The 25,065-nt window shown below is 39.6% G+C and overlaps 2 protein-coding genes across 2 annotated transcripts in view; one reads left to right on the top strand and one right to left on the bottom strand.

Moving 5' to 3' along the window:
• Positions 1-14,460, bottom strand: part of tnksa (tankyrase, TRF1-interacting ankyrin-related ADP-ribose polymerase a) — a 113,688-nt gene extending 99,228 nt beyond the window's left edge. Inside the window, exons 1-3 of the mRNA XM_086300368.1 lie at positions 13,910-14,460; positions 12,326-12,441; positions 7,948-8,056 (exon numbers count right to left, since the gene is read on the bottom strand). Of these exons, the coding sequence (XP_086156494.1) occupies positions 7,948-8,056; positions 12,326-12,441; positions 13,910-14,417 (733 nt within the window). The 5' untranslated portion in view covers positions 14,418-14,460. The remainder of the gene's footprint in view (positions 1-7,947; positions 8,057-12,325; positions 12,442-13,909) is intronic.
• Positions 14,461-22,384: 7,924 nt separating this feature from the next.
• Positions 22,385-24,042, top strand: LOC147325724 (claudin-23-like). Its single transcript, XM_086300369.1, has one exon. The coding sequence runs from the start codon at positions 22,459-22,461 to the stop codon at positions 23,290-23,292; it is 834 nt and encodes a 277-aa protein (XP_086156495.1). The 5' UTR covers positions 22,385-22,458; the 3' UTR covers positions 23,293-24,042.
• The last annotated feature ends 1,023 nt before the right edge of the window (positions 24,043-25,065 follow it).

A 25,065-nucleotide genomic window follows, 5' to 3' on the forward strand; every position in this document is an offset into this window, starting at 1 on the left:
CAGACCTTATTCACCCACTCACCCCTCAACAAAAACATGATTTAACTCTGCGCCAATCCCAATCCAACAGTGAGAGTATAAAGATGTGCCCATACTCTGCCAGAGAGAGAAACGACAGTCTGATGCACAACCATACAGCAACGCAATCTCACATTCACAGCCTGAAATGCTCATGCATCTTGCAATACGGTCTGTGCTGCTTGTAATTCATTCACAACTGTCAGCATCTAATTTTGAGTTCAGTCTCCAGAGGACGTAGTTGTGCTGTAACACCTGCAAAAGCCCACTCTGAACGACCCAAATCCTTTTTTTAAATGCTAGATTAGTTGTCAGGACAATGTTACATTTGCAACAGTTACGAATGCCTCCGATACCTGTGACCATTCAGCAAACAACTTTTACAAAAAATGAGCACAGAGATATCTCCTTCTCAGCCCGTCTCAACTAAAGTGGTTTTAAGATGTGTAAATGTAAGTAATGCAAGTGGGAGGTTCTACTTAAAACACTTGCTATTTAGCTTCCAAGACGATAATAGGGTAATGCCATTTTGCAATCATTCTCTTGTCATTTTGTGCTATAAATCCAGTGTACTCCGTTCCCTTCAAGTGTGGCACCTTCATCCCTCCCTAAAGGTCTCGCCCCCTACAAAGCTGTTTGCAGGTTCAAAACAGCTTGAGTCAAAAACAGAAAGGTCAAACCAATTCAGCTGTTTGAAAACCTTTGGGTCCAAGGAGTCGGATGACGAACAAGAAATACGATGCATGATTAACCCAAAGCCAAGAAGCAGTCCTGTTTAATGATTTTGGTGTCAATATTAGTTAATCTAATGATTCAGAGTTTTGCTATAATCCAGCAGCCTTTTGTTGCACAGAGTTCTCTTGGAAACACTTCACAGTGAAAGCCTTTCTTTAAGAAAATCTTTTGCTTTTATCTGCTCAAAATGCACATCATACAGTAAAGATAAGGAGGTCTTTCTTCTGCTCCGTCACGGCGGGCCACACAGTGATAACTGGGAAGTTGAACAATATGATCTGAATAAATGCATGGAGCACCAAATTACGTGAGGACTGTTGTTCTGAAAATATTAATTAAGAGGGAGGAGAAAAAAAAATAATAAACTGCAATTTCTAAGTCATTTATCTAGACAAAAATACCAATTATTTTCTCAAAAACAAGAATTGTTCAAATAGATAAAAGTAAAAAACAGTCTCTTTAAAGATGCCACTTCAGTGGAATTGTGACGGCAACGTTCGCTTTTTTGACATTTCCTAAACTAAATGATTTTCTATTACCTTCAAATAATAGAAAAATAAATTGACATCAGCCTTAGCTGGATGGTTAAGAGACATTTTAACCAGAAAAGCTGTCTCCACCCATCAGGCTCCATGGATTCCATAAAATAAAATGCATGGATAAGGATCCTCACAACTCCATGCATGCATGGATACAATCACATTGTTTTTATCAAATAGATCATTGTGGTTCATTAATGCAGCACCCAGAGGTGGATGGCCCTGTAGTGGTTTATACTCATGGTGTTGTGGTTAACACATTCAGCTAACACATGAACAAGTCCCATTTCGAGACCGGGAAGAGACACAAATCCCTGGGAGATTTCCGTCAGGAAGGGCATGAGGCGTAAGAAAAACCTGTGCCAAATCAAACATGCGGCTCCATCCGCCGTGGCGTCCCCTCGCGAACAAAGAAGCAGTGGAAAGAATAAAAATAATCCACATACGGAACTGTCATTGGAATCACTGGAAGCTATCGTCTTCAGCATGGCTGCCTCAGGATCTGAAATATCCTCATGTCAATGTGATTTTTTTATACTTTATACTGTGTTCTACTACTGCCATATATGAGCTACTGTGTAGAGGTCTGGGGAAACACATACAAAAGTAACACACAAACAATAACTATAATACAGAAAAGGGCCATTAGATTAATAAATAATGTAGGGTACAGGGACCATACAAATGCACTCTTTGTCAAAATGCAAGCTATTAAATTCCAAGACTTGGTGAAGCTTAAAACAGTGCAAATAATGTATAAAGTCAGAAATAAATTGCTTCCCAAAGAAATCTGTAAATTGTTCATAGAAAGAGAAGGTGGGTATAACTTAAGAGGGAAATGGAATTTAAAAATACAAAGTGCTAGAACAACTTTAAGAACTATGTCAATCTCAATTGCAGGAGTTAAATTATGGAACAGTCTAACAGAAGAAATAAAAGACAGTCAAAACATAAAACAGTTTACAGTAAAATATAAAAACCTAATTTTAAATAAGTATAAGAATGAAGAAAACGGGGTTAACCCAGGACGGTAATGTTGCTGGAAATGGTGTTGCGGTTCTTTTTTGGTTGTTTTTTTGTTTTTTTGTTTTGTTTTGTTGTTTTTCCATAACTTGTGTATCTGCAAATATACACATTCTGTATTTTTCATATGAAAGAAACTATACTGTGGTGGGGCTTGCTAATTTCTTGTTTTTGATTTATGTATGTTATGTTTTGTTTTACTTCATATGTTTATATGTTTCATATGTTGTTTGTTTAATTTAAGACAAAAAAAATTAAATGAATGAGAGGTAAAACTTGAGGGGGTAGGGACAAATAAGTAAATACTTCAGCCTACTCCTTTTCAAACAAATAATGGAATGATATTTTGTAATGATTGTGAAGGCACATGTTTGAAATGTTTGAAATAAAAATGAACTGAACTGAACTGAAATTTTCTCTTAACCTTGAACCTGAAAATATGCAAGTCGAGTAATGAGAGATTAATTTCTTACTTCTTACTTACAGCGTTCATCACGCTGAGCTGAATTTACAGTCAAATCAGAGCTGCTAAATCTTTAGCCTGGCAGGATGACAGGCTACTAAAACGCTGTCCAACAAGCAAGAAAGCAAGACCATGTGATTTTTGTTTACATGCCTCGGTTTGGTTGTAACTTTGCAGTTTGGGCTGCAAACCAAATCTTCTCTGTCCCTTTTCTGGTCCACATCTGACAATATAGATGCAGTTTTACTGCATGTGGTGGGCTGGTGGGTTTATCCAAAAACATGTTCTGGTCTTGACTTGTAACAGTTCAAAAAGGAACCTCTGTGCATAATCATTTGGTAAGCTTATGTAAAACTAATCCCTGTAAATTAAAAGCTCAGGCTTCAGGCATCTCTCTTGATTTACAATATATTTTCAAGTCCTGTGCCAAAACTGACATCAGATCAGGACATATTTCCTCATACGGTAATCTCATGCAGTGCCAAAGTATAAAAGCCCTGGGTTCTGTTTATGGAAGCCAGGCAAGGGGCAACGAATGAGAACTTTTGGGGAAGAAGACCTTTGATAAGTACAGAACACAGAGGTCATTTCAAAATTGTGACTTGTTCAAAACATACTTGATTAGAGTCTTGGAACAAGAATGTGGAGCTAGAAATGAGCATAACTGTTTTTATTCAAAGACATGGAGTAAAAAGCGCTTGAAGCAAAGGTTATGTCGCTTTGATAACAAAATTTAATCTAAATTACCTTTGCAGCTGTATTAGATCTATGAAAGCACTGTTTAAAAATATATTTAAAATTAACAGACATCAGATCATCTGTATTTTAATTTGAATTCTTACTATGAAATCTTGCAGAAAATCTATTCAGCTTTGCAAATTGTGCAGTCAGGGACACACACATCCAGGAGAAGAATGGTGAGTGGAAATGCGGATTGCATTTTTCCTTTGTGCCAAAGGCAAGAGAAAGAAATGCTTTTGAGGATGGCAGCCAGATTTTTAAATTACCTCACCACTTGATTATGTGACCTGGAAATATTTGCCTTCTGAACTGGCAGCAAACAACATATTTATTAGGTTCTTGGTTCAAAACAATTATTAGGCCGTGTTTTCTCAAAATGAAGGCACTAATATTTACTAAAGCGCCTTTCGGTGCACTGTATAACAGTGTATAAGGACACAAACAACTAAGGCTGCTTGTGTCCTTGAAATAATCCCCAAAAAGTCTGCATAGCATTAAGCCTGATCTAAACAGATTTAGCCTGTAAACATTTTCCAACTGCTGTCTTAAAAGCTTGCTTACTTGCTTCATGAGGTTTTCTTGTATATATACACTATGTCAGAGTCAGAAAACTCTGACTGTACAAACTTTATAAATCTATCGTTTCACCCTGAAGAATAAAATCTGAGAAGTGATTATTGGTATAGCAAGTGTGCCAAACTTTTCATATTAGGCTGCAAGTTTCAGTTGCTGTTGCAAATGAGCAAATGGCATGTTCAATCAAATTCAAACAACATATTGCTTAAAAAAAAAAACATATTTGCATTTTGCTTGAATAGCATATTACAAAATATTCTCTGTTTAGCTCCATCTACTACAGCAGGAGTCGGCAACCTGCGGCTCTTTAGTCCTTATAGTGCGGTTCCACGCAGTTTGGGAAAATAAATTAGAAGTATTTAGCTGCAGTGTATTTTATTTATGTTAGTTCTTTTTTTTAACTTGTAATTCTAAATTGGAAGATTATTGTAATTTTGAAATATAAAAATAAAATTATATTTTATTATTTTTTCATCGCTCAAAATAAGCGTCACACTTGCGGAAGCCGGTGTACCGGGCGAAACGCCGTGCATTTATCGAGACTTTCAACCCCAGGTAGGCCAGTTATGGATCTTCGGATCCACATTATGTCGGCAGCTGTTCTCCACCGTGAACTTTGTTAAAAACAAACACCGCTCACGCCTCACAGACGACAGCTTACAGTCCTGCGTAAAGATGAAAGTGACTTTTACAGCCCCAATTTGCAGACGCTGTGCGCAGAGGTTCAGGAGCAGAAGTCCCATTGTAAACATATCACGGCAGACCCGACGATGTTTGCGTGAACACGCTTTTCAGCATCTCTTTATTGACCACTTTTCACACACGGTTGCTGACGCATACAGCCGGCTGTAGCTTTTCAGCTCACAGCCAACACATACCAACAACAGCATAGACGGCACAGACGTTAAGGCGGCGAGGCGTGATTGCGGGTGCCGCTCAGGTGCGTCCTCCTCCCCTGCAGCGGCGCTGCAGACCACGCCCCCCCACACACATTAACCAGGTAAAATACATATTTAGGCAGAAGTTTGCAAATATCTATTTTTCATTTTTCAGCAGCATAGTGCTTTTTTTCGAATTATTTTTTAAAAGTCATGTCAAGGCTCCAAAAGCCCAAAGGCGACATAAGGGTGGCGGCTCACAACAGTTTATGTTTGCTGGATCATTTTGGTTCAGCTGGGTGTCTTTCCTTTTGTTATATTTCTTTAAGAGTTCAAAATGTGCTAATTACATAAATAAAATGTAATTTTCTCTGTAGCACTTCATGGATTTCATAAGCAACACACCTTAGTTGTTCACACAAAGCATAAAAGTAAAAAACAATATATACAGTGTTATCTTTATTTTAGATGTCAAAAACTATTTGCGGCTCCCAGTGTTTTCTTTTGCATGGAAACCGGGTCCAAATGGCTCTTTGGGTCTTAAAGGTTGCAGACCCCGGCTACTCTCACTGCGATATTTGATCAAAAAAAAAAGCACTATGCTGCTGAAAAATGAAATGCTTTTTTTTGTACAGTACGGGGACAAACAAAAAATTGTGTAGTAAAGACGGGCACTTAAACACATCTCTAGAAAGCAACGTGGGAGGAGGTCAAGGTTATAAGACAGTCACTGAAAAAGAGAGGGTCACACAGCTGGTACTGTCAGCTGTTTTAGGACCTTAAATCAAACAGTCTAAACAAACTGTTGTACAGACCCTAAAGCGAAACGGATGTTGGGGAACCCTAAACCGGGTGCTGTGGACACTCAAAACTGGCTGTTACAGAAACCCTAAACCAGCTGTTACAAAGATGCAACACCGACAAAGAATCTTTTGGCTGTTATAAATGCACATATCAATTCATCAACAAATAGCAAATATTAGCCAATACATCAGTGCGGCTCTGTAAAGACCTTAAATGAGCCATTGTAAAACAAAGCCAGCTGCTATAAAGAGCTACCACAGAGAATTTCACTTGCAACTGATGCTGTGCTTAAAATGTCATGTCAATATAATTAAACAATAAAACACAAAGTGTGTCGTTCATAAATTCATTAAAAGTCCGACTGCAGGATGCCAAACTGAACCTGGAAATGTGAAGTCTTTATTTCCTGGTATGATTCAGCTTGAAGTTTCTGAATTCATCTCATTTCTAAAGTTTTTCAGAAAGTTTTAAAATCAAGCACTGCTTAGACTGAAAACCAACACTAAACATGACTGAGTGAAGAGAAAGTCAACAGCAGATTTAACCCTTTTTACCTCAATTTCAGTCTCATTCATAATTATTGATAAATCGATAAAACCTCTGAGAGCAGAGTGAAGTTGGTTCTCAGGGATCATCACAGCACCACAAAGCCCATTGCTGCTATGCAGTCTCTCAGAGCCCTGGCATCCTGCAGAAACTATGAAAAAAAGAAAAAAGACTGGCACAACTTTTCCTCCTTGTTGCTCTCAGCACTCCAGGCGAGGTGTCACTGAGTGTTCATGCAGTCATTTGTTCTTAGTCCTCATCCTGAGCAATACTTTTCCACAAACATCATAAAGATTACAGCTCAGATTGTTTTCATGTTTGTGGCCAATCGTGTTTACCTCTGATTTTCCTCGGGGATCAGTAACACAGCTCGTCTATTTTTCTGTGGAATTGAATCTTCATTTGTAAATCCACCCAGAAAGCCTTTTTGGAATCCATCGCTCACCTGTCTCATGGAATGGCTGCAACTCAATTTCATCTGAGATGCGTGTGAGACAAACGTTACCCCAGGATACAAGTTGGCTTTTTTATTTTTGTTTAAGACTGTCTGTGACACTTGGTTACATGTAATCTCTACACACAGCTGGTTAAATCACACAAATCTCCCGGTGCAGATATGCTGCGAGAGCATCCATAATAAATGATTACAAGCACCCGTGAGGCTAGAACCTGCAAGTTTCACCATAGTTAAGACTCTGCCTACCCACAACAAAAGGGCAGGGAACTAAAAATCAATGAATCAATAAATAAATGCAATGTTGTTTTCTTCAAAACCATCGCGCAGCCTACTCAGACTCTATTTTTGCTCAGCAAGTCGCTGTTATCGGTCAGCCCGGTATAGACCGTCTTGAAAGGTACTTTCCTTTCTGCTGCTGACAGGCAGACAACGAGTCGTGATGACAGAGACGGCCAAACAGAGGTCGTTGTGGACTGAAGGGATCAAACACTTTAGTATCGCTTTGCACCATCTCAACAGGAATGTGAACTCACAAGTAAGACGAAAAAAAATCAATGCTCCTTTTGTCCCCTGTGTGGGGTGGGGTGGGTGGGGGACTAACAATAGGCAGTAACACAGTTTACAGATTAGTTGCTGCTTTAAGCTAACTGGGAAATAAAAGCATAGCAGTATAGAGCATGGGCTGGGGTCGTTAAAGTTTCTAATATAATGTCTATATAATGATTACACATTTCAAACTCCAGCTTGTGAGCTGCTGCACAAACACACCTCTTCAATTCAAACTTTAATTTTTAGGAAAAAAAATTTCCCAAAGCATTATCAACGAAGATGAGAAAATATATTTAAATGACTGTAAAAAATAAACATTGGCTTTTACTGCACCCAAAGGAGCAATGCAGCAAACTAGAATACTATTATGGCAACCAGTTCGAGCACTGACTGTTTTCTGTTTTGCTTCTGTTCACACGACCGGTTAATTCAATCTTACTGGGCCAACAGACACAAGAAAAATAGCAATACCGAGACCTTCAAATGCCACTAAACACATTTTTGAATGTACTGATGGTTGCTGTGCAATGCATACTTTTTGAGTGAGAGTCATTAATGCAAACCCCTTTGTACAGGTCATGGCCTGGCATTTTTACCATGTGTGTTTTGTGTGCTCACCTATGCAGACGTCTATCTTGCCCTTGATGGCGGCTTCGTGCAGCGGAGTGTAGTTCCAGTTGTCTCGAGCGTTTGGGTCAGCCCCCTGACACAGCAGCAAGGACACCACCTACGATAAAAAGGTTGTGGCATATGGGTGTTCAGATCGTTCTTTTTTTTTTTTTTTACTTTATAACATGTAATAATTGCATGTGTGACACAGACAGAGCAACAGTTTGAAAATAAAAAGTCAAACTACAAACTGCTTTGCTTTGAAGTTTGAGTTGTTTTTTTCCTGCAAAACAAATGTGAAAATCTAACAACATACTCTTAAAATTAATGTTGTATTGGTGACAACATCGCACAACCACACCTAATCTGGCTGTACAGCACTTTTGCAGCAACAGCAAAACACGCAAGGTTACAAAAATCGAGGAGCGCACGACTGACCGAAACGTCACCAAAGCGCGGCTTGCAGCAGTGGATGTGATGTGTCAACAGAGGTGGGACTGAAAGAGATTGAGAGAATGTGTTCACACTTTTGTCGTACGAGCATAATGGCCACAGAACACTTTACCTTTGCACTGCTGACAAGCAGTGCAAAGCAGAATGCTGAACATCCATCCATCCATCTTCATCCGTTTTATCCGAGGCCGGGTCGCGGGGGCAGCAGCCTAAGCAAAGAGGCCCAGACCTCCCTCTCCCCAGCCACCTCCTCCAGCTTATCCGGGGGAATACCAAGGCGTTCCCAGGCCAGCCGAGAGATATAATCTCTCCAGCCTGTCCTGGGTCTGCCCCGGGGCCTCCTCCCGGTGGGACATGCCTGGAAAACCTCACCCAGAATGCTGAACAATGAAGACAAATAGATGGTCCAAGACTGCAGCTCCTCTAATGGCCTAAAGTAATCGCTCAGATTCTAGTTCTACATATCCACATTTTTTAGCAGAAGTAAGCATGTTTGCATGTTGCTAATCTGCAATCTAGCCGCAGCTATCATTAACCCTCTCTCTCTCTGATTTTTTAAACAGCCAGATAATTACGTTTCGAAAGATTTCATAAATCAGTAGGTGATGTCACAGAGGCTACATCAATCTTTTTTTTATAATTGCTACACTTTAAAAAAACAATAAAAGATAGGAATGCCAAGGCCTCCACCTCTGACCACCACTCAATCCAAAGGCAAGCAAAACAAGAAGGGAGTGGGAGACTGACAGAGTGAACTCTGAGGTCATTCAGATGCTGTAACGGTCAGCTGTGGTAATGAGAGAGGTGAGCGTGGAAGTGGAACTGCTGATTTACTAGTTAATTCACGTCCCTATCCTCACCTATGGTTACAAGCAGTGGATATGACCGAAAGAATAAGACTGCAGATACAAGCCATGGAAATCAGCTTCCCAAGGGTGTCTAGGCTCTCCCTTACAGAAAGTTGCTTAGTCGGAGCTTAGTCATTCTGGAGCTATGACTCTTTCACACTGAAAACAACTAGTCAAGGTTGTTCAGGCATACTACCTGGGATACCTCCTAGGTGGGGTGTTTTGGCCATGTCCAACTGGGAGGAGACCCCAGGACAGAAGCAGGACACAGTGAAGAGACAATTCCCGTGAGGCAACTTGGGAACACCTCAGCGTCCACTCTCTCCCTTTCCCAGCTGAGAGAGGAAAGTCTGGACTGCCATCATGATCCAGACTAGGGCTGAGCCATAATCATACCGTTCACGGTAATACCAGTAGAATATGGGCAAAACGCGCATGCGCAGTGCCTTTGTTTTCATACGCACATGGCGGAAAAAGCATGGCGGCGACAGAGAATGAGGAGGGCGAAAGCGGATTGTTGAATGAAACAAATGAACCAGAATTGATTTGTAAAAATGCTCCAACTTCAGTGCTGTGGAACTGGTTTTGGCTTTTATCTGTCAGATACACAACAAAGCACAATTTCTGGTAGCGCATGCTAGCGGGCCGTCGTTATTACTGTTTTTCGGAAAATACGGCACACTTAAAATCATTCCTTTGATTTTCTGAACAATCGACAGTGCCCCTTATAATCCCGTGTGCCTTATGTATGAATTCTGGTTGTGCTGACCTCGAACCGAGTTTATGTCGTACACGGTGCTCGAAAATCTGTCAAAAAATGTTTTAGTACAAAGCTGCACCGCTTGATGGATTGTCGGAGAATTATGGCTATTGTAGGCAGGAGCCTCGCGGAGTGATACGTGCTGTGCTTCAACATAATATTACCGCATTGTGTGTGTATAACCTCTTTTTAAGTTTTGTGAATATTATACATGGTTATGCTGAGGACATGTCGGCCAATTTCCACTGGAAATGCCTTTTGGTTAAACTGTCAGCAAGGAATTAGCTTTAATGCACATAAAAAAACAGCTGCTTGTTTAAGTGAAAATACATTGATGGGGTTTGTTTTTTGTTTGGTTTTTTTGCACTAATAAAGTTGTGGAGTTTTGTCTTGCGTCAGTTATACCGTCAGTTATATCATTATCGCAAATTTTCAAATATATATCATGATAAATATTTTTGGCCATATCGCCCCGCCATAATCCAGACACAGATAAATTGATTTTAAAAAAACAAGGCAGTTGTCCACTTTCAATGTTTTAGCTGTGTGTGAGTGATCAATTTTAGTTTCCAAGTATCTGTCATCAAAATGTTAACCGCTGCTGTGATAATACATTTGCATTACTGCTCCAATTTTCTGTGCTCTCCAACAAAGCTCCAAAAAGCTCTCTAACATTTGAAACCGTGAATGCTGGATTGATTACTGTAGTAAAAAGCCAGGAAGACAAAAAGGATTAGCACATCTGTCAGAGATAATCCAAAACATCTGCATGCTCACTCATGAGCAGAATAAGAATGGGGGAATGAGAGTCATTTTCCAGATATGCTCAGTGTAATCTGTATAGCTGGAACCTTCATTAGGAGCTCATTTTAACTTCTTCTTTGGCGACATATAAAAAACTTTGTGTGTGACTCGATATAAATCCAGTTAAAGTTGGATTAAAAACTTGAATGAATGTCAGGCATGGCTAGATGGATGAAGATAAATCGCAGCAAAAAAAAATTTTCTGGCACAACTTCACTTGCTTCCAAGGTGCATGGAGAGGATAAAAGAATTCACAAAGCAGGAACTCCAGCAACACTTGAGGGAAGTTGAACAACTTTAATAATTGACCTACGCGTTTCGGCTTGTGGCCTTCATCAGGGTCATAGTAAAACATTGTAAAAATTGCTTAAATACAAGACAGGAAACAGAAAAAAAGAGGTGGCAATATAAATTTTATCCGGAAAAAAAGAGAAGCATCTTGGATATTCCGTTTTAAGAGTCTGCACCCCAGAGGTATGAATGAGGATTCTTCTATCAGTGAGTTTTTATGAACTACACCTTTTTTCTTTTTTTACCAGTTAAATTACTCTCACATGAGTAATGTTTATTTAATTAATCTTATTATTTTAGCCAAAGAAGTAACGATTTAGACATCTCATCTTAAGTCTACAATTTAAGTCTAAATTTTAGATATTTTACATTTTAGAGACATAAATAAGGATCTGTTAACAAATGTGCTTTTACCATTAAAGACCCCCCCCCTTTTTTTTTAACCTGTGTGTATATTTATAGCATCCTCCTTATGCATTTCATGCATGTGTTATTTTCAGACATATGGGGGTTGTGTCACCCCCCCTCCTCCTCATCAGTAATGATCTAGTCCGGTATTTACTTGGGCGTGACTCAGCCAATTAACCAATACCTACCTATTATATGTCAGCTGACCTATCTATGAAGTTTAGATGGATGAAGAACCAGGTGGATTTCTGGTTGTGGAGAGCATCGAGGGGAGAGCACTGCTGAACCAAGCAGAACTTGACTCTCTGACCCGTCCAGGGTGTACACTGCCGCTTAACCTAAGACAGCTGGGATAGCCTCCAGCGGAAGAAGATAGATGGATGTTCTACTTGTACAATAATTTTTCAATTAAAATCCATTTCATAATTTGTTGTACAAAAGAGTGCCTTGACATCCTGTATGATCAATTTCGGTCAGTAAAATCTTAGCATCTTCATCTCTGCCTCAAGAAATGCTTCTGTCTTTCCCTCAGTGCTGCAATCTACAAACCACACATCATAGCAGCACTCACCACCATCTTGTAAACCCTCCCTTTCACTCTTGCTGCCATCGTTCTGTCACAAATCACCCCTGACACTCATCTCCACCCACTCCACCCTGGCAGTCCTCTCTTCTACACTTCTCTTGTGAGGTGAAGAAGAGAGTGTGGTGTTTAAAACTCATCTAGGAAGCATCTACTTACGTCACTACAAGGTAAACCCTCCTGAATGCAAACATGACAGAAGTCTTCTGATGAGTACATTAACATGGTATGAAGCCTCACCTCAGAGTGACCAAATGAGCAGGCGTTGTGCAGCGGGATGAGACCTCCGTCATCTCGTGCATGCACATTAGCACCCGTCTGAAGCAGATGGTCCACCACATCTTTCCGCCCAAAACCTAAAAGAGAGGCAGAAAGGGAGACGAGTGCTGAAAATAAAAGCAGAAGATCAACTATGAAGCCAGAGCACTAAAAACAAGTTACTGCAACAGCCTCGTCTGGCAGGTCTGGACTTAGTTTTACTGTTTAATCACGTAAATTTTTCATGTTCATCTACAATAAATAAGTCATTTAATTATGTTTTTTTTTCCTATTTACATTCCAGTTTTGTCTCAAACTCACTTTGTAACTCAAGAGAATCTGTTAATTTGGCTCAGGCTACTGAGGATTAGAAAGGCTTGTGATGTAAAACAGCTGTGCATGTTTTTCTTTTTTGTTTCTGGCCTGCCAAAAGCATTTTTAGAAAAAGCATTCATGCTCTTCTTCCTCAAGGAAAAACGAACAGTCCATTGTGACAGAGGCGTTCATTAAATGAAGCTAAACTAAGGTCGATGTTCTGTCACAGTGATGACTGTTTACCTGCTGCAGACTTTAATGTCAATGCATATATAAATGATTTCCACACATGCACTGCACAAAAGGTAAGTTTGAAGATTCAAACGTCCAACACAGCTGGACAACCAGTGGATTATATTACATCTGCTCAACCACTTAAACCTTATATTTTCTGTTTTACTGGAACATGTAAATAATGTACATGCACCTTTCTGAGTCTTTAGATATAAAATCACTCTAGTTTCTTCAATTATTTGTTTCTGTTTTCCATTTAAATGTCACATGCCCTTTTTAAGCCAGCTTGCAAACATTTAACATATTAAAAATGCAAATTACCATATGCCTCTATCTACAAATGCCACACACACACACACACACACCGCACCATTACTCAACCACGATGTTATTTAATGCGCTCATTATTTAATTTGTGTCCTCTCTCCACACATTTGGCACGTAAAATTTGCTTCTCCTTTGGAAATCAATTATTAATGGCATTTTGGGTGTGACTGGGTGTAGTGTAACAACGCAGTAACACAGGAAGATGTTTCTCTGTTTTCTCTGTAGGAAAGTACAAGGAGTCGGAGGCAGCTCTACATTAAGCAAAACGTACTCCGCGGTAAGTTATGGTGAACACGGTTACATTATACTGGAATGCAATCCAATTTTACAGACTAAATTGATCGTTAATTTAAGGAGCGCAGCAAATTAATGGATCATGAGCTGGTTTTATGGTTTAATGAGGCTGAAAAGTGGTTTTGACTAAAAATTAAATATTAGATATTTAATTTTAATGTTTCGGACATTAGCTGAGTGTTTTGTTTCTTCTTTAGAAGTGTATGTCAGATCTTTGCTCCTTAAAAACTTGATGAGTAATCTACTGCTAAAGCATGTGCTTGCTTCTCACTCGTGGATTTTAATATTACTTTCTTCCTGGTCACTCCCACACCTTAAACGCACCTTACAGCTAGACAGCCTGTAAAGAAGCCTGATTCAATTAAAAGGAAAAAAAGTGGTTTTCGTTGTCTTTACCTGCAGCAAAATGCAGGGGTGTCGATTTGCGTCCAGCCATGTCTTTGGCGCTCACATTCACCGCATCCACGAGTTTCTTCACCCTGGAAACATCACCATTTCTGCAGGCTTCAAACAACTCCCTGAAAGAACCGTTTGCACCGCTGCTTCCCGGGTTCCCGCTGCTCGAGTCGGGCGTAGAACCGGGACTGGTGCCGCTACCTTCGGTGGTGGTCGGGGAGCTAGCACTGCTGCTAGTGGTGGTGCTGCTGCTGCTGCTGCTGGTGGTGCTGCTGCTGCTACTGGTAGCGAGGGCCAAAGCAGGGGAGGTTGTGGTGGGAGAGGCTGGTGTTACCTCACCGTCACCGGTGTTCTCCATCGCGGCTCCGTGGGGAAGGGAGCTGGCATCATCAATGGATGCTAGCAGAGAGCTGGACGGGGTGACAGGGTGAGAGGAGCAACGGGGCGGGGAGGACAGGAGGGAGTTTGGCGGCTGCTGCTGCTGAGAGGAGCGACGAGATGTCGCCATTTTCACAACACAACAGTCCCCACTAGCAACAATAACACTGCTGACAACTTCCTGTCAGGAAAGCCAAACTTCCGCTCGGTTTTGCGTGGATTTATGGATTTAGGGTCAAAAATATCTTTAATTCAAATACAGGAATATCAGCATGTCTTCACTGGTAAGATTTCAAATTAAGACACGAGTACACACAAAATCTGGAAATGTTTTTTTATGAAGTTGCATTTGTTTTGGAGAGAAAATATATATTTTTTATTCAAGTGGAAATAGAAATAAAATTAAAAAAGACATATATTTATGCATATGTTTTCTATTCTATTTTGCCTCCATGTTCACGTTAATATTTCCACGATTCTCAGCTGAATACATGAAAATGTTTAATGTCGTTAAAAGACTGCAAAATAAAATTAATATTAATGAGTCTGGGTGTTACTAGTTTTCTTTTCTTTTTTTAAGTTTAACCCCTAATTTCATTATAATTTGATAGGTAAGAAAGAAAGACGTGTAGCAAATAATGTGCACGCATACATGGAAGATGCAGGTTTGTTTTGTTTTTTTTAGATGAAAGCAGAGTTTGCATGATGCAGACACTCATTGTTGTACCTCTGTCCTGATCTCCACGAATATACGGACAACAATTTGATGGTCAGGTAAATTGGTTGGACTGAAAATGAGTGAAAAATCAGACATTATCCAAAGAAAAACTTTGAAAGACCTTCAGAAAGCCTGGAGAGCTATTACTCAAGACTTTCTGAAAGGTCTGGCTCCTTGCAAGAAAAATATAAAGAGTGCTGTATGTTGTGGCTGAGATTGCAGCGTGGGGCCCCCCTAGTGGCTGTGGGAGCTCCGTGCATCTACATAGTCTCCAAATAACAAGACTGTTCTGTATGCAGTCTTCTCAGTCCACTGCTTTGCGCTTAAAAACGTCAGGTGTTCTGTTCTGGCTCAACACTGCCACCTGATGGAGACATTTGGTAATAGTTGGAGATGCTGAAAAGAACATTTAGCTTCTCATATTGTATTATTTCAAACTGTTGATGAGATTTAAATAAAGATCAAGTCAGCCATCAGTCCACAAAATTTGTGTCAATAAAGAATCTACACATTTCCCTTCAGATGTTAAAGGGTTGTCTTACTTTTAACATCATCGAAAGTTAATAGCTATTTTTTTATTCTTTACTTTTTTCACTTTTTCACTGCATGTGTTTGAAGTTTGACAAGCCAAATGACAGTCTCCTCTAACACCATGAAAACTCTGGCAGATTTGAGCTAAGGCCCTTTTTGCTGTAAAGCAATGCTGTGAGAAATGATTGGCAAGTGAACCACACATCAAAGGCAGAGTCTGGGTGCAGAGTTTTATAAAACGTGAACAGTTTACTTAAGAATATTCTAGTGGTTTCATTAATTGGCCACTAGAGAGTGGCAGATAGTCTCTGAGAAAACTGGAAGCTTTTGCTGTAGTTCTTTATAATCTTGCTCCTAAATTTAGTACTATATGTAACCTATTTTTTCACATATTGTCAGTTGCCTATAGTTTATACTTAAGATTCTTTTGTTTTAGTCAAGCTCACAAGTTCAGGTTTTAAACACTTTAGCAATATAAAGTTTCAAAAGCATAAAGGTCCTAGTGTTTCTTAAATGAATGAGGATTCTGACAAATTTTGACTAATATTTGTCCTTACTGATGTCAAATAAATTAATTTATTCTATTTTCTAACACAGTTATCTTTTTGATAAGTATTAGTCAAAACACTTACCTACTTTTTTTGCATAAACAAGAAACCCAAACAAAACTATTTCTCTCACAAAAATCTAGTAAATGCAATTAAATTCATGAAAAAATAGGCATATTTTCAAAACGTATGCACTCTCTGTATCCGTTTGAAATTTATGACACATATAACATTGGTATGTGCAATATTTCTTCAATAGGATCAGGAAGTGCAGGTTATGTCTGACTTTGTGTGAGTTGTTATTTTTTAAGGTCTCTAGAGTTCCTGTCATTCCTTGTTTGCATCAGACTTGTACCTGGTGAACCTTTTCCTTTGTTTTCTAGTTAAAGCGATAAAGGGTTGCTGAAAACTCCTTAGCCAAAAATGTTGCATTTTCTGGAATTAAATGCATGTGTAAATTATTAATTATCTCTGATTGTCAACAAATAGCTTTTTGCCATTTGTATTTGTGATGCTAGTCATTAACATAAAATGCACAGTGAAGAAAGGTTAGAAATGTGACGTCAAAATTTCAGCGTATGTTTGCACACATCATTGTTCCTGAGGGCTCACAACCTGGAAAATGAAAACTACTTCACATGAACAAACTGTTACATTGCAAGAGTGGTATGTATTTGGCAACCAAAACTTGCTGTCATCCAAATCATTTGCTCCAGTTTCACCTTATAAAGATCTGTGATGTGTGGCATGATACAAATGCTGTGAAGTTATGTAGCTTACATACAACCGGTGGTGGAAGACTGACATTAATATATGAAACTTTGAATGAAAACAGCTAAAGGTTGGGGTTTTTTTTCAGATTGTGGTTTATTTTTTATGACTTACCTAGAAAGAAAGAAAGAAAGAAAGAAAGAAAGAAAGAAAGAAAGAAAGAAAGAAAGAAAGAAAGAAAGAAAAGTTGACATAACTACAGAGGGATAAAGTTGATGAGTCATACTATGATGATAAGGGAAAGAGGCATTGTGTACAAATGATGTGGCAAAAGGATTGGTTCACAAAGTCTGCCTGGTTTGTTCACATACCTGTCGTACCTGGTTTATTTGTCCTCTGTGTGTCAAAGAACACAAACAATTCTGAGGAAAAATAAAGATACAGATGGCTTCAAGAACACATGACTTTGTATTTTATTGTGTATATTTCAGATATTTCTTGCAAAGTAATCTTACTTTAAAAATGTCGCATTTTGTATTAATTTGGTAAACAGCTGCTATTGAAGGCAGTAGGAAAATACAGCTGCTCTTATCAGTGCACTGAAATAAAATAAAATACTTAAATGTTGAGCTTCCTTTGGTGACTTGAGCAATCACAGTTAATCGCTCAAAGGAGATGTTGATGGACAAATACCATCGTAGCTGAAACGGGGTCGGCCTAAACAATGTAGGGTCTGGCTGTGACATCTGCCTCTCATAGGTCATTGACTTTCTCAGAAACTGATTCACTTTCCTTAAAGAGATCAGTAAAGCTGCTAGCTCTGTGAAATAGTCACCCTCATCTCAGCTCTTTGACAAGGTGTTTACAGCACTGAGAATCATGAATGATCCCCCCTACCTATGGAGAGACCTTATTAGCATTCGTTAATAATCGGGTTTCTTTTGATGCTCTGGCAGAATCTCACATCAAGCACAACCAGAAAGACGGAAGAAGCTAGAAAAACCAGGATATAAAAAAAATAGAAACAAACACATGTGTGGACAGAATATTGAAAGAGAGGCACGGGAGAGAGAAAAACAAAGAGAGTGAGGCAGAAAGGTATTCAAGCTGCTCTCAATAGATTCCTGCAGAACTACATTCTTGCCAATTATGATTCCCAACACACGGAACCCACATGCCATGCAAATCAAAGTCATGATGACTCCAGGTCTCACATATATATTTCTATAAACCTGGCCAGTCAGTTCAGTGTGAATTTTGTAATGAAGTAAAATACTGGCTCAGTCTCCAGCAGTAGCAGCTAAAGCATTATTTGGATTTTTCACTGTAGAAAAGTCCAAAATCTCAAAAGTCAGAAAATTTCTGAAAATCTTCTTCAGAAATTTTACAGTTTTTCCTCCTGACATTGCCATTCATACTACACCAAAATAAAACATTGAAATAATTAAAATAATTTGTGATAGTTCACAGAAAAATACTAAATAAATAAAATGTAAAATAAGCAAAAACTTAGTTTTATTATTACAGGACTGTTAGGGCAACAAGAACTTTATCTGTAGTTTTGCACTTCCATTTCTTAAAATGTAATCCCACAGCAGAATTTCTTTGTCCTGCAGAAAAACTGAAACATACTGTTGAAAATGCACTCCTTTTATTCTTCCTTTTATTTTGTTTCTGTCTGCCCTAAAGCTTTGCAGTAAATTGGGATAAAATAGCAATGAAATTAGCAACTTCTTCCTCCTGGAATCTGCTGCACAATCAGCAAGTTGTGGAGGCCAGCAGGTGGATGAGGGAAAGGTGAGCCGGAGGAGGAGAGATCCTAGGCGGCCGCTGGTATTCGGTGAACTGAACTTCAGGTGAGAAGTTATCCCCTGCAGTCTATCTGGGTCAAAGGTCAAATAAATTGACTGACTTTTTACAGTCAGTTACAATAACTGCATACTAGCTAGTGTCTATACAGCTGGGTGGGTGCTATGATGTTACTAATAGTGAACTTTATTTTATTCAAAAGGTTAGTTAGTAGAGTTGCCAACCGTCCTGTAAAAATGGAATTGTCTCGTATTCAGAGAAAATATTACGTGTTTTGTATTGAGCTGAAAAGCAACAGTTTGTCCCCTACTTCAGCTAGAATTAAAAAAAGACCCAAAGCTGGAGTTATTCTGTGTCTTTACGCTGTCAGCGGCATCTTCTTCTCTCATTCTCTTCCCCTCCCTCTCCTGTTGCTACTTCAATCATGAAACTGATCAATGATCAGCTGATCGGTGTTTCTGACGCAAGTCCCGTCTCTCTTGTTTATCGCCCACTTTGCGCCAGAAAGAGGAAACCAGTGAATGTCGCGCTAAACAACAGCAGCACGTTTAAGCTGATCAGCTGTTGAATTTATTTAATGTTAATTTCTAGTATCAGCTGATGTTTGCTGGAGCCACAGCTGTAAAACTGCTGGTCATGATATTGGTTTGGCTATCTGGTGAGAGGGAAACATGAAGATGAAACCAGGAGATGTCCTTACTGAATCATCAGAGCTGAACAGGTGATGGAGAAACAGGTTTACCTTTTAGGTGACATGAATGAGTTGAAGGGAAGTTATGAGCTGTTTCTGAGAGACAAATAACACCAGGATCACTTTTTACGTAGCTGACAGCTGGTAACTGTGCAGGGGCGGGTCTAGCAAAGTTTTGCCAGGGGGCCAGGTAGCAGTAGTGGTTTTTGATATGGGCGACATGGGCGGTTGCCCCCTCGTACTCATGCTGCCCCGATTTCAGCCAGTGCATATTGGGAATGGCATAGGCACCGATCGGCTTTCTGTCGGCCATTTGCTGGGAGTAAGGGCGCCCTCCGTTTGCGAGGTGCGCCTGCTGCTTGTGGCACAGGGAGGAGAGGGCGGGGCGGCGGGGGATTCTCTGGCTGGCTGGAGCTCGCAAAATAAAATAAAATTAAAAAAAAACCCCAACAAACATGAAAACACCAGACATTATAATACAGACTTATAATTTGCACCGATGCTTTTTTGAAATTCTATACGCGAAAAGTGAGCGCGAGAGCCCTTGGTGCGCCTGCTCGCTGCTGAAGTCAAAGTAAACTTTATTGTCATCTCCGCTACATACAGTCCAGTATATAGAGAGACGAGACGACGAGGCTCCAGTTACAGCAGTGCAAGTAAACAAACTATAAATATAAGAAGAGTAAGAAAATAAATATACACTTTAGGACCAGGGGTAAAGGGATGAATAACAATTTAAAATTTATAATTTACAGTTTGATGATTTAGAGTCTCACATACAACCCGTCGAAAGCGGAGGGGGGCCTTGCTGCTTCCAAATAGACCACATTTCATTCATAATGATGTAAATCCAAGCCCATTATGTATTCATGATTTGAATCCTGGGTTGTGCGAAATCCCAGAAATAAACCCTAGACAAAGTGAATCTGTGAACTAAGGTGTAGGTCTATTAGGTCATGTTGTGGCGATCCTTGTGTTCATACTGGAGTGCAAAATGAAAACCAATGGAAGATGGACAAGAAAAGTTCAAAGCCATCAGGTCCTCAGTTTAGTAAAAAGAGAAAAGAAGAGGAGGAGAAACGAGCAAAAGATACAGGTAAGCAGATGTGTGATTGGATAATGGCAGGTCATCCTGAAACAATCAGAATCAGAAGACTTTAATATTAATTCCTAAGGAAATAATGTGGATTACAGTTGCTCCAAAAAGAAATGGTAAAAATAGTAACAGTGACAGACTAAACTCCAAACAATACATTATGTTACAGATTTTAATATTAATTAGTCATCGTCAATTGTTGATTTGTTCTGTTCTCATTGTATGACGTATTATGATGGCTGTTTGGTAGCCGTTTGCATGTAATGCATACTCTCTCTCTCTCTTCATGTGTGTGTGTGTGTTTCTCTGGTGAAATTAACAGTTTTATGTTGATGTACAATCCTTAATATGTTTTATGTAGGCGCCAAACAGGCTAGGACCGCCACTGCCAGGTAGGGCATTAACAGGGAAAAGGGGACACGAAGAAATGCTTTTCTTTTGTTAATCTCATTTAAAATGTCTCACTTTTAACAAATAATTATCTGAATCTTACAACCAACGTTTTCATCTGATGTAAAATGCATAGAAATCCATTATTGTACATAGTAATTTTTTTTCAGGGTTCCATCATAATTTCTTCAGAAGTAGCTAAGTACTGTATATGATGTCAGTATTTTCCCACATTTTCTAGATTCTGTACCAGTACTGTGTGTAAAATGCCATCAAAAAGTCAATTAAGTTTTATTCTTTCTCACCTGTGTTTCTGTCTCCTTTCACTTTTTAAAGGTTGCCATGTTACAAAAAATATTTTGCCCTGCCATGCTGTTCATTGATGTGGTAAATAAATAGTTTATGAAAATATCACTAAATCTGTCATTTATTATTTTTAATATTCAGTAATGATCATGTCTCACCTCTAGTCTTCTCTGTCTTAATTTCAGGTTTCCACCATATGTTGTAGATAGTTCAGGAGGTTAACTCGACTTTGGGTTTTGGCTAAGCACTGTTTAGAATACCAGAATAGGGAGGGTGGTGTAGGTTTAAGTTTATTAGAATGAGACATATATAACAACATGACAGTATACATCACTGTCACAACAGAGTTAGTTTTTATTCAAAGGCTTTATGGTTTTTTGTATAATACCTCTAGTCAAAATGCCCGGACCGATTTTTCGTCCAAGTCCAGCCCTGGGTCCTGGTACGCAACTCTACTAAATACACTACTCGCTTTCTTAATCAGAACACTTTAAAAAAAATCCCAAGAACCCTTTTTTCTGATGAAACAAGAGTTAAAATAAATAAATAAAACGTTTTAGTTATTTAACCTCCTAAAACTCTTCCACAGCATGCATTTTTAATTTCTCTTTGATATTTGAGCATATTGGGACCCGATTAATGTAAAAACAAAGAATTACCAGATCCTTTTTTAATTTTTTTTTTTTTTACCTGATTTCTGTTTCTAAGAAAAATGAGAGCCACATATTCATTTAAAATTTTGATAGAACAGAAGCTGTATAATGTCCTCGTAAGTGGATATCAGGCCCTTGTAGAGCAAAATTGAGTATTATAGTCTAAATAACCCAAAATATGATGTTCACATATGTCGACGCCAGGTCCTAGGAGGTTAATGCAACCGGAGATCCGAAAAATCATATCTTGCCTAAGTTTTTAAGTCTGGGTAGCTTTCACTATTAGAAGCTTTAAATACCTCCTAAAAGCGGAAGACACGTTTGCACCACGCTTCAAACAGCTACTCTGAAAAGAAAAACCTCTATCTTTCTTATCCTTTATCACTTATCACACTTTGGCACGACAAAAAGCCTAATCGAAACTACCCCCGTCCCCCACCGCTCGCGCACTCTGCTTTTTGCAGTTACAGGTGAAGATGTAGGCGCACCCCGCCCATACGCACACAGCGCCACACCTGTCCTATTTGGGGACAGAGGCAGGCAAGACGGGCAAGGGAAGATGAAGGCCCGCCCACTGCTGAGTTTCAGTCGGACTTGTTTTTTAGGACGACGCCGTCAAAGCTGATCGCCCCAGTAGAAATTAGTCACTGCAACGTGTTTAGGAGTAAGAAGAGGCACATCAGCAGCAGCAGCAGCAACCACCACAACAACCGCGATCATGCCGAGGGAATCAACGCAGGAGTGGATGCGGCTCTCTTTGCGCACTCCGGGCATCCTGATCTTCGGGATGGTCATGGCTCCCTGCGGCTGGGTGCTGGACTTGGTCGCGACCGTGGCCCCAAACTGGAGGACTCTGAACGGTATTAGCAATCTTCCTTCCGATAACTTCATTGAACAAGGAATCTGGGATATTTGTATTGCATCCACAATAAGCTCCGGTGCTCGGTGCGGCCAAGCGGACACCCAGTACTTCAGTAACAAGATCATACAGCCCGCACAGGGTATGATGGTGGCCTCTCTCATCGTGACTCTAATCGGGTTGGCTGTTGCCATCCCGGGGGTCCGCTGTTGGAAAGACAGGCCTAACTGGGTAGTTGCCGGTCTGGGTGGACTGCTGATCTTTTGCTCAGGCGTCTTGACCATCATACCGATCTCTTGGTACACGCACAGCCCCCCAAACATCACAACGCCCAATGTCAATACAGCATTGATAACTCCGCGAGTCGGCTACTGCATCATTCTGGGCTACATCGGCGGGATATTTGAAGTCTTGGGCGGTTTCGTTATGTTCATCGGGATCTGCCGCTGCTGCGGAGGGAAGAACCGAGGAGAGGTCCGGGTTGAAGAGGTCATGCGTCGCAGAGAACCGAAGACCCCGACCAGGCGCGTTGAAGTGCCGAATCTCAGTCGGGCCAGGAGCGCTGCCAGCAACAGTAGCGTCCCGTACTCCAGGGACTCAATGGAGGACGATGTGTCCTTCCCACGGGCCAAGAGCCCCCCTGCCCGCTCAGTGAACACCGTCAGCAGCAGACCCTTTGATGCGGACCTCTGAGAAGCCAACCGTACCCTCCACAACTGACCATCAACACAGCAAAAGAAAACTTTGAAAACTGGACTAAGATGAAAAATCTTTTAGCAGATTACTGCAATAGCACAAGAACGTCAGAACACACTACTAGAGATATTTTAGGGCCATAAAGGAATTTTTCAGTGGTAAGAGATCCAATAACCTACTTTAGATTCTCTGTTGCAGTGTTTTATCGTTAAAAGTTGAAGGAAATGGAACATAAAAGTTTGGTTAATGTATGTGTGACATGGTCATGGCTGCTTATTAATGTGACTGTGGGTGAACCAGACCCCCTGATTGTAGTTAAATTATCATTGTAATAGATTATAGTCAAGTGGTGTCCAGTGTATATAGTCCAGTGTATAATGGATAATGTAAAAATGGATGGAGCCAGCCTGGAATGGAGGGCTCTAGAGTATTAAAAAAGAAAAGTAAATAACATTAAAATTGATTCATGGAGAAAAAAATATATATTTCTTGATGATAATCTGTGTAAATTCTAAATATGATTCTACGCTGTAAATATCCCTCATCCTGAAGGGCGCTTGGGCATTTTATTTTCTGTGTAGCTGTGTGGCTACATTAAATATTCCAGCCTTTTTTCTCTTTCATGTAAATGCTCTATAGTGATGAACTTTAAGTCCCTTCATCTTGAACCCTGAAATGATTACTGCTGTACTCATTGATCTGTGATACATATGCTGGTAATTAAATTTGCTCTCCATTTCCTAACAAGATGTGACTGTCAATTCTTTACAAACTTTTCTGACATTATGATGGAATGTAACGAAAGTAGTAAAGCAACAATTTCAACAAAGAAAACTCCATAACAGAATGAACATTGATGCTGATTTATAACAGGACTATAGAAGAGTCATAACTTTGGCAATATGTTCTTTGATCAGCAGGCACGTTATGTGATCCATTGCTTTTCCATACTTAGTCAAATGTATAAAATGTGGTACATTGCACAATGATATATATTTTTTCTCTCACCCTGTTTGCTGTCTTAACCTCACCAGTATTCAGACAATGCAGTCTGACCGGTCTGAGAGGTTGGTTTCTTTGTTTATCTTGTCCAACTACATTATCTCTTTTGTTTCAGATGCCTTAGCATTTGAAACGAGGTGAAAATGTAATGAACGTTTGTCTTTCTATAGTCTCCATTAAGTCTTTTGTGAATAAACAGGCTTGCAAAATGGCATGGTTTTTCCTGCAGGACCTGTTGCATGTTACAACAATGGAACGGACATAGATGATGAATAAGAATGTTTTTATTACAGTTCTTTGTGTGCTGACACTGCCCGAAGAACAGATCAACTCTCAGCGGTTAAACTGAAGAATAAAGACAGAAAATAAATTGAATGGTTCTAAATTGTTTATAGATGTGAATAGTTGGCTGTGTCTCTGTCATGGCTGCCAGCTGGGATACAGTTCCTGCAACTCTGAAGTGGACAAATGGTTAAGAAAATGAATGGATGCATGGATGAAAACTTAGTAATGTCACAGTTCTTCAGTTCCACCTGAAAAATGGCAAAAATATAGCACAGATTTGAGGAGGGACTGTGTTTCTTCACACTGCTATGGATTAGAATGCCTTGAACAACTTACTAAACAAGATTGGTGTAAGTGCTATTATTTCTACATTTGTCCTTACATCATTTCCCCATTTTAATTATTTTTTTTAAAAATTATTTTTAGGTTAAATGTTGAGGATGGTCAAGACAAGCCACATCACATGTTGTGATTATAATATGA

This window comes from Aulonocara sp. 'chitande type north' Nkhata Bay, linkage group LG7 (assembly GCF_057382095.1).
Source record: "Aulonocara sp. 'chitande type north' Nkhata Bay isolate Kocher_YH1m ecotype deep benthic linkage group LG7, A_spYH_male_GT1.1, whole genome shotgun sequence".
Classification (NCBI taxonomy): Eukaryota; Metazoa; Chordata; class Actinopteri; order Cichliformes; family Cichlidae; genus Aulonocara; species Aulonocara sp. 'chitande type north' Nkhata Bay.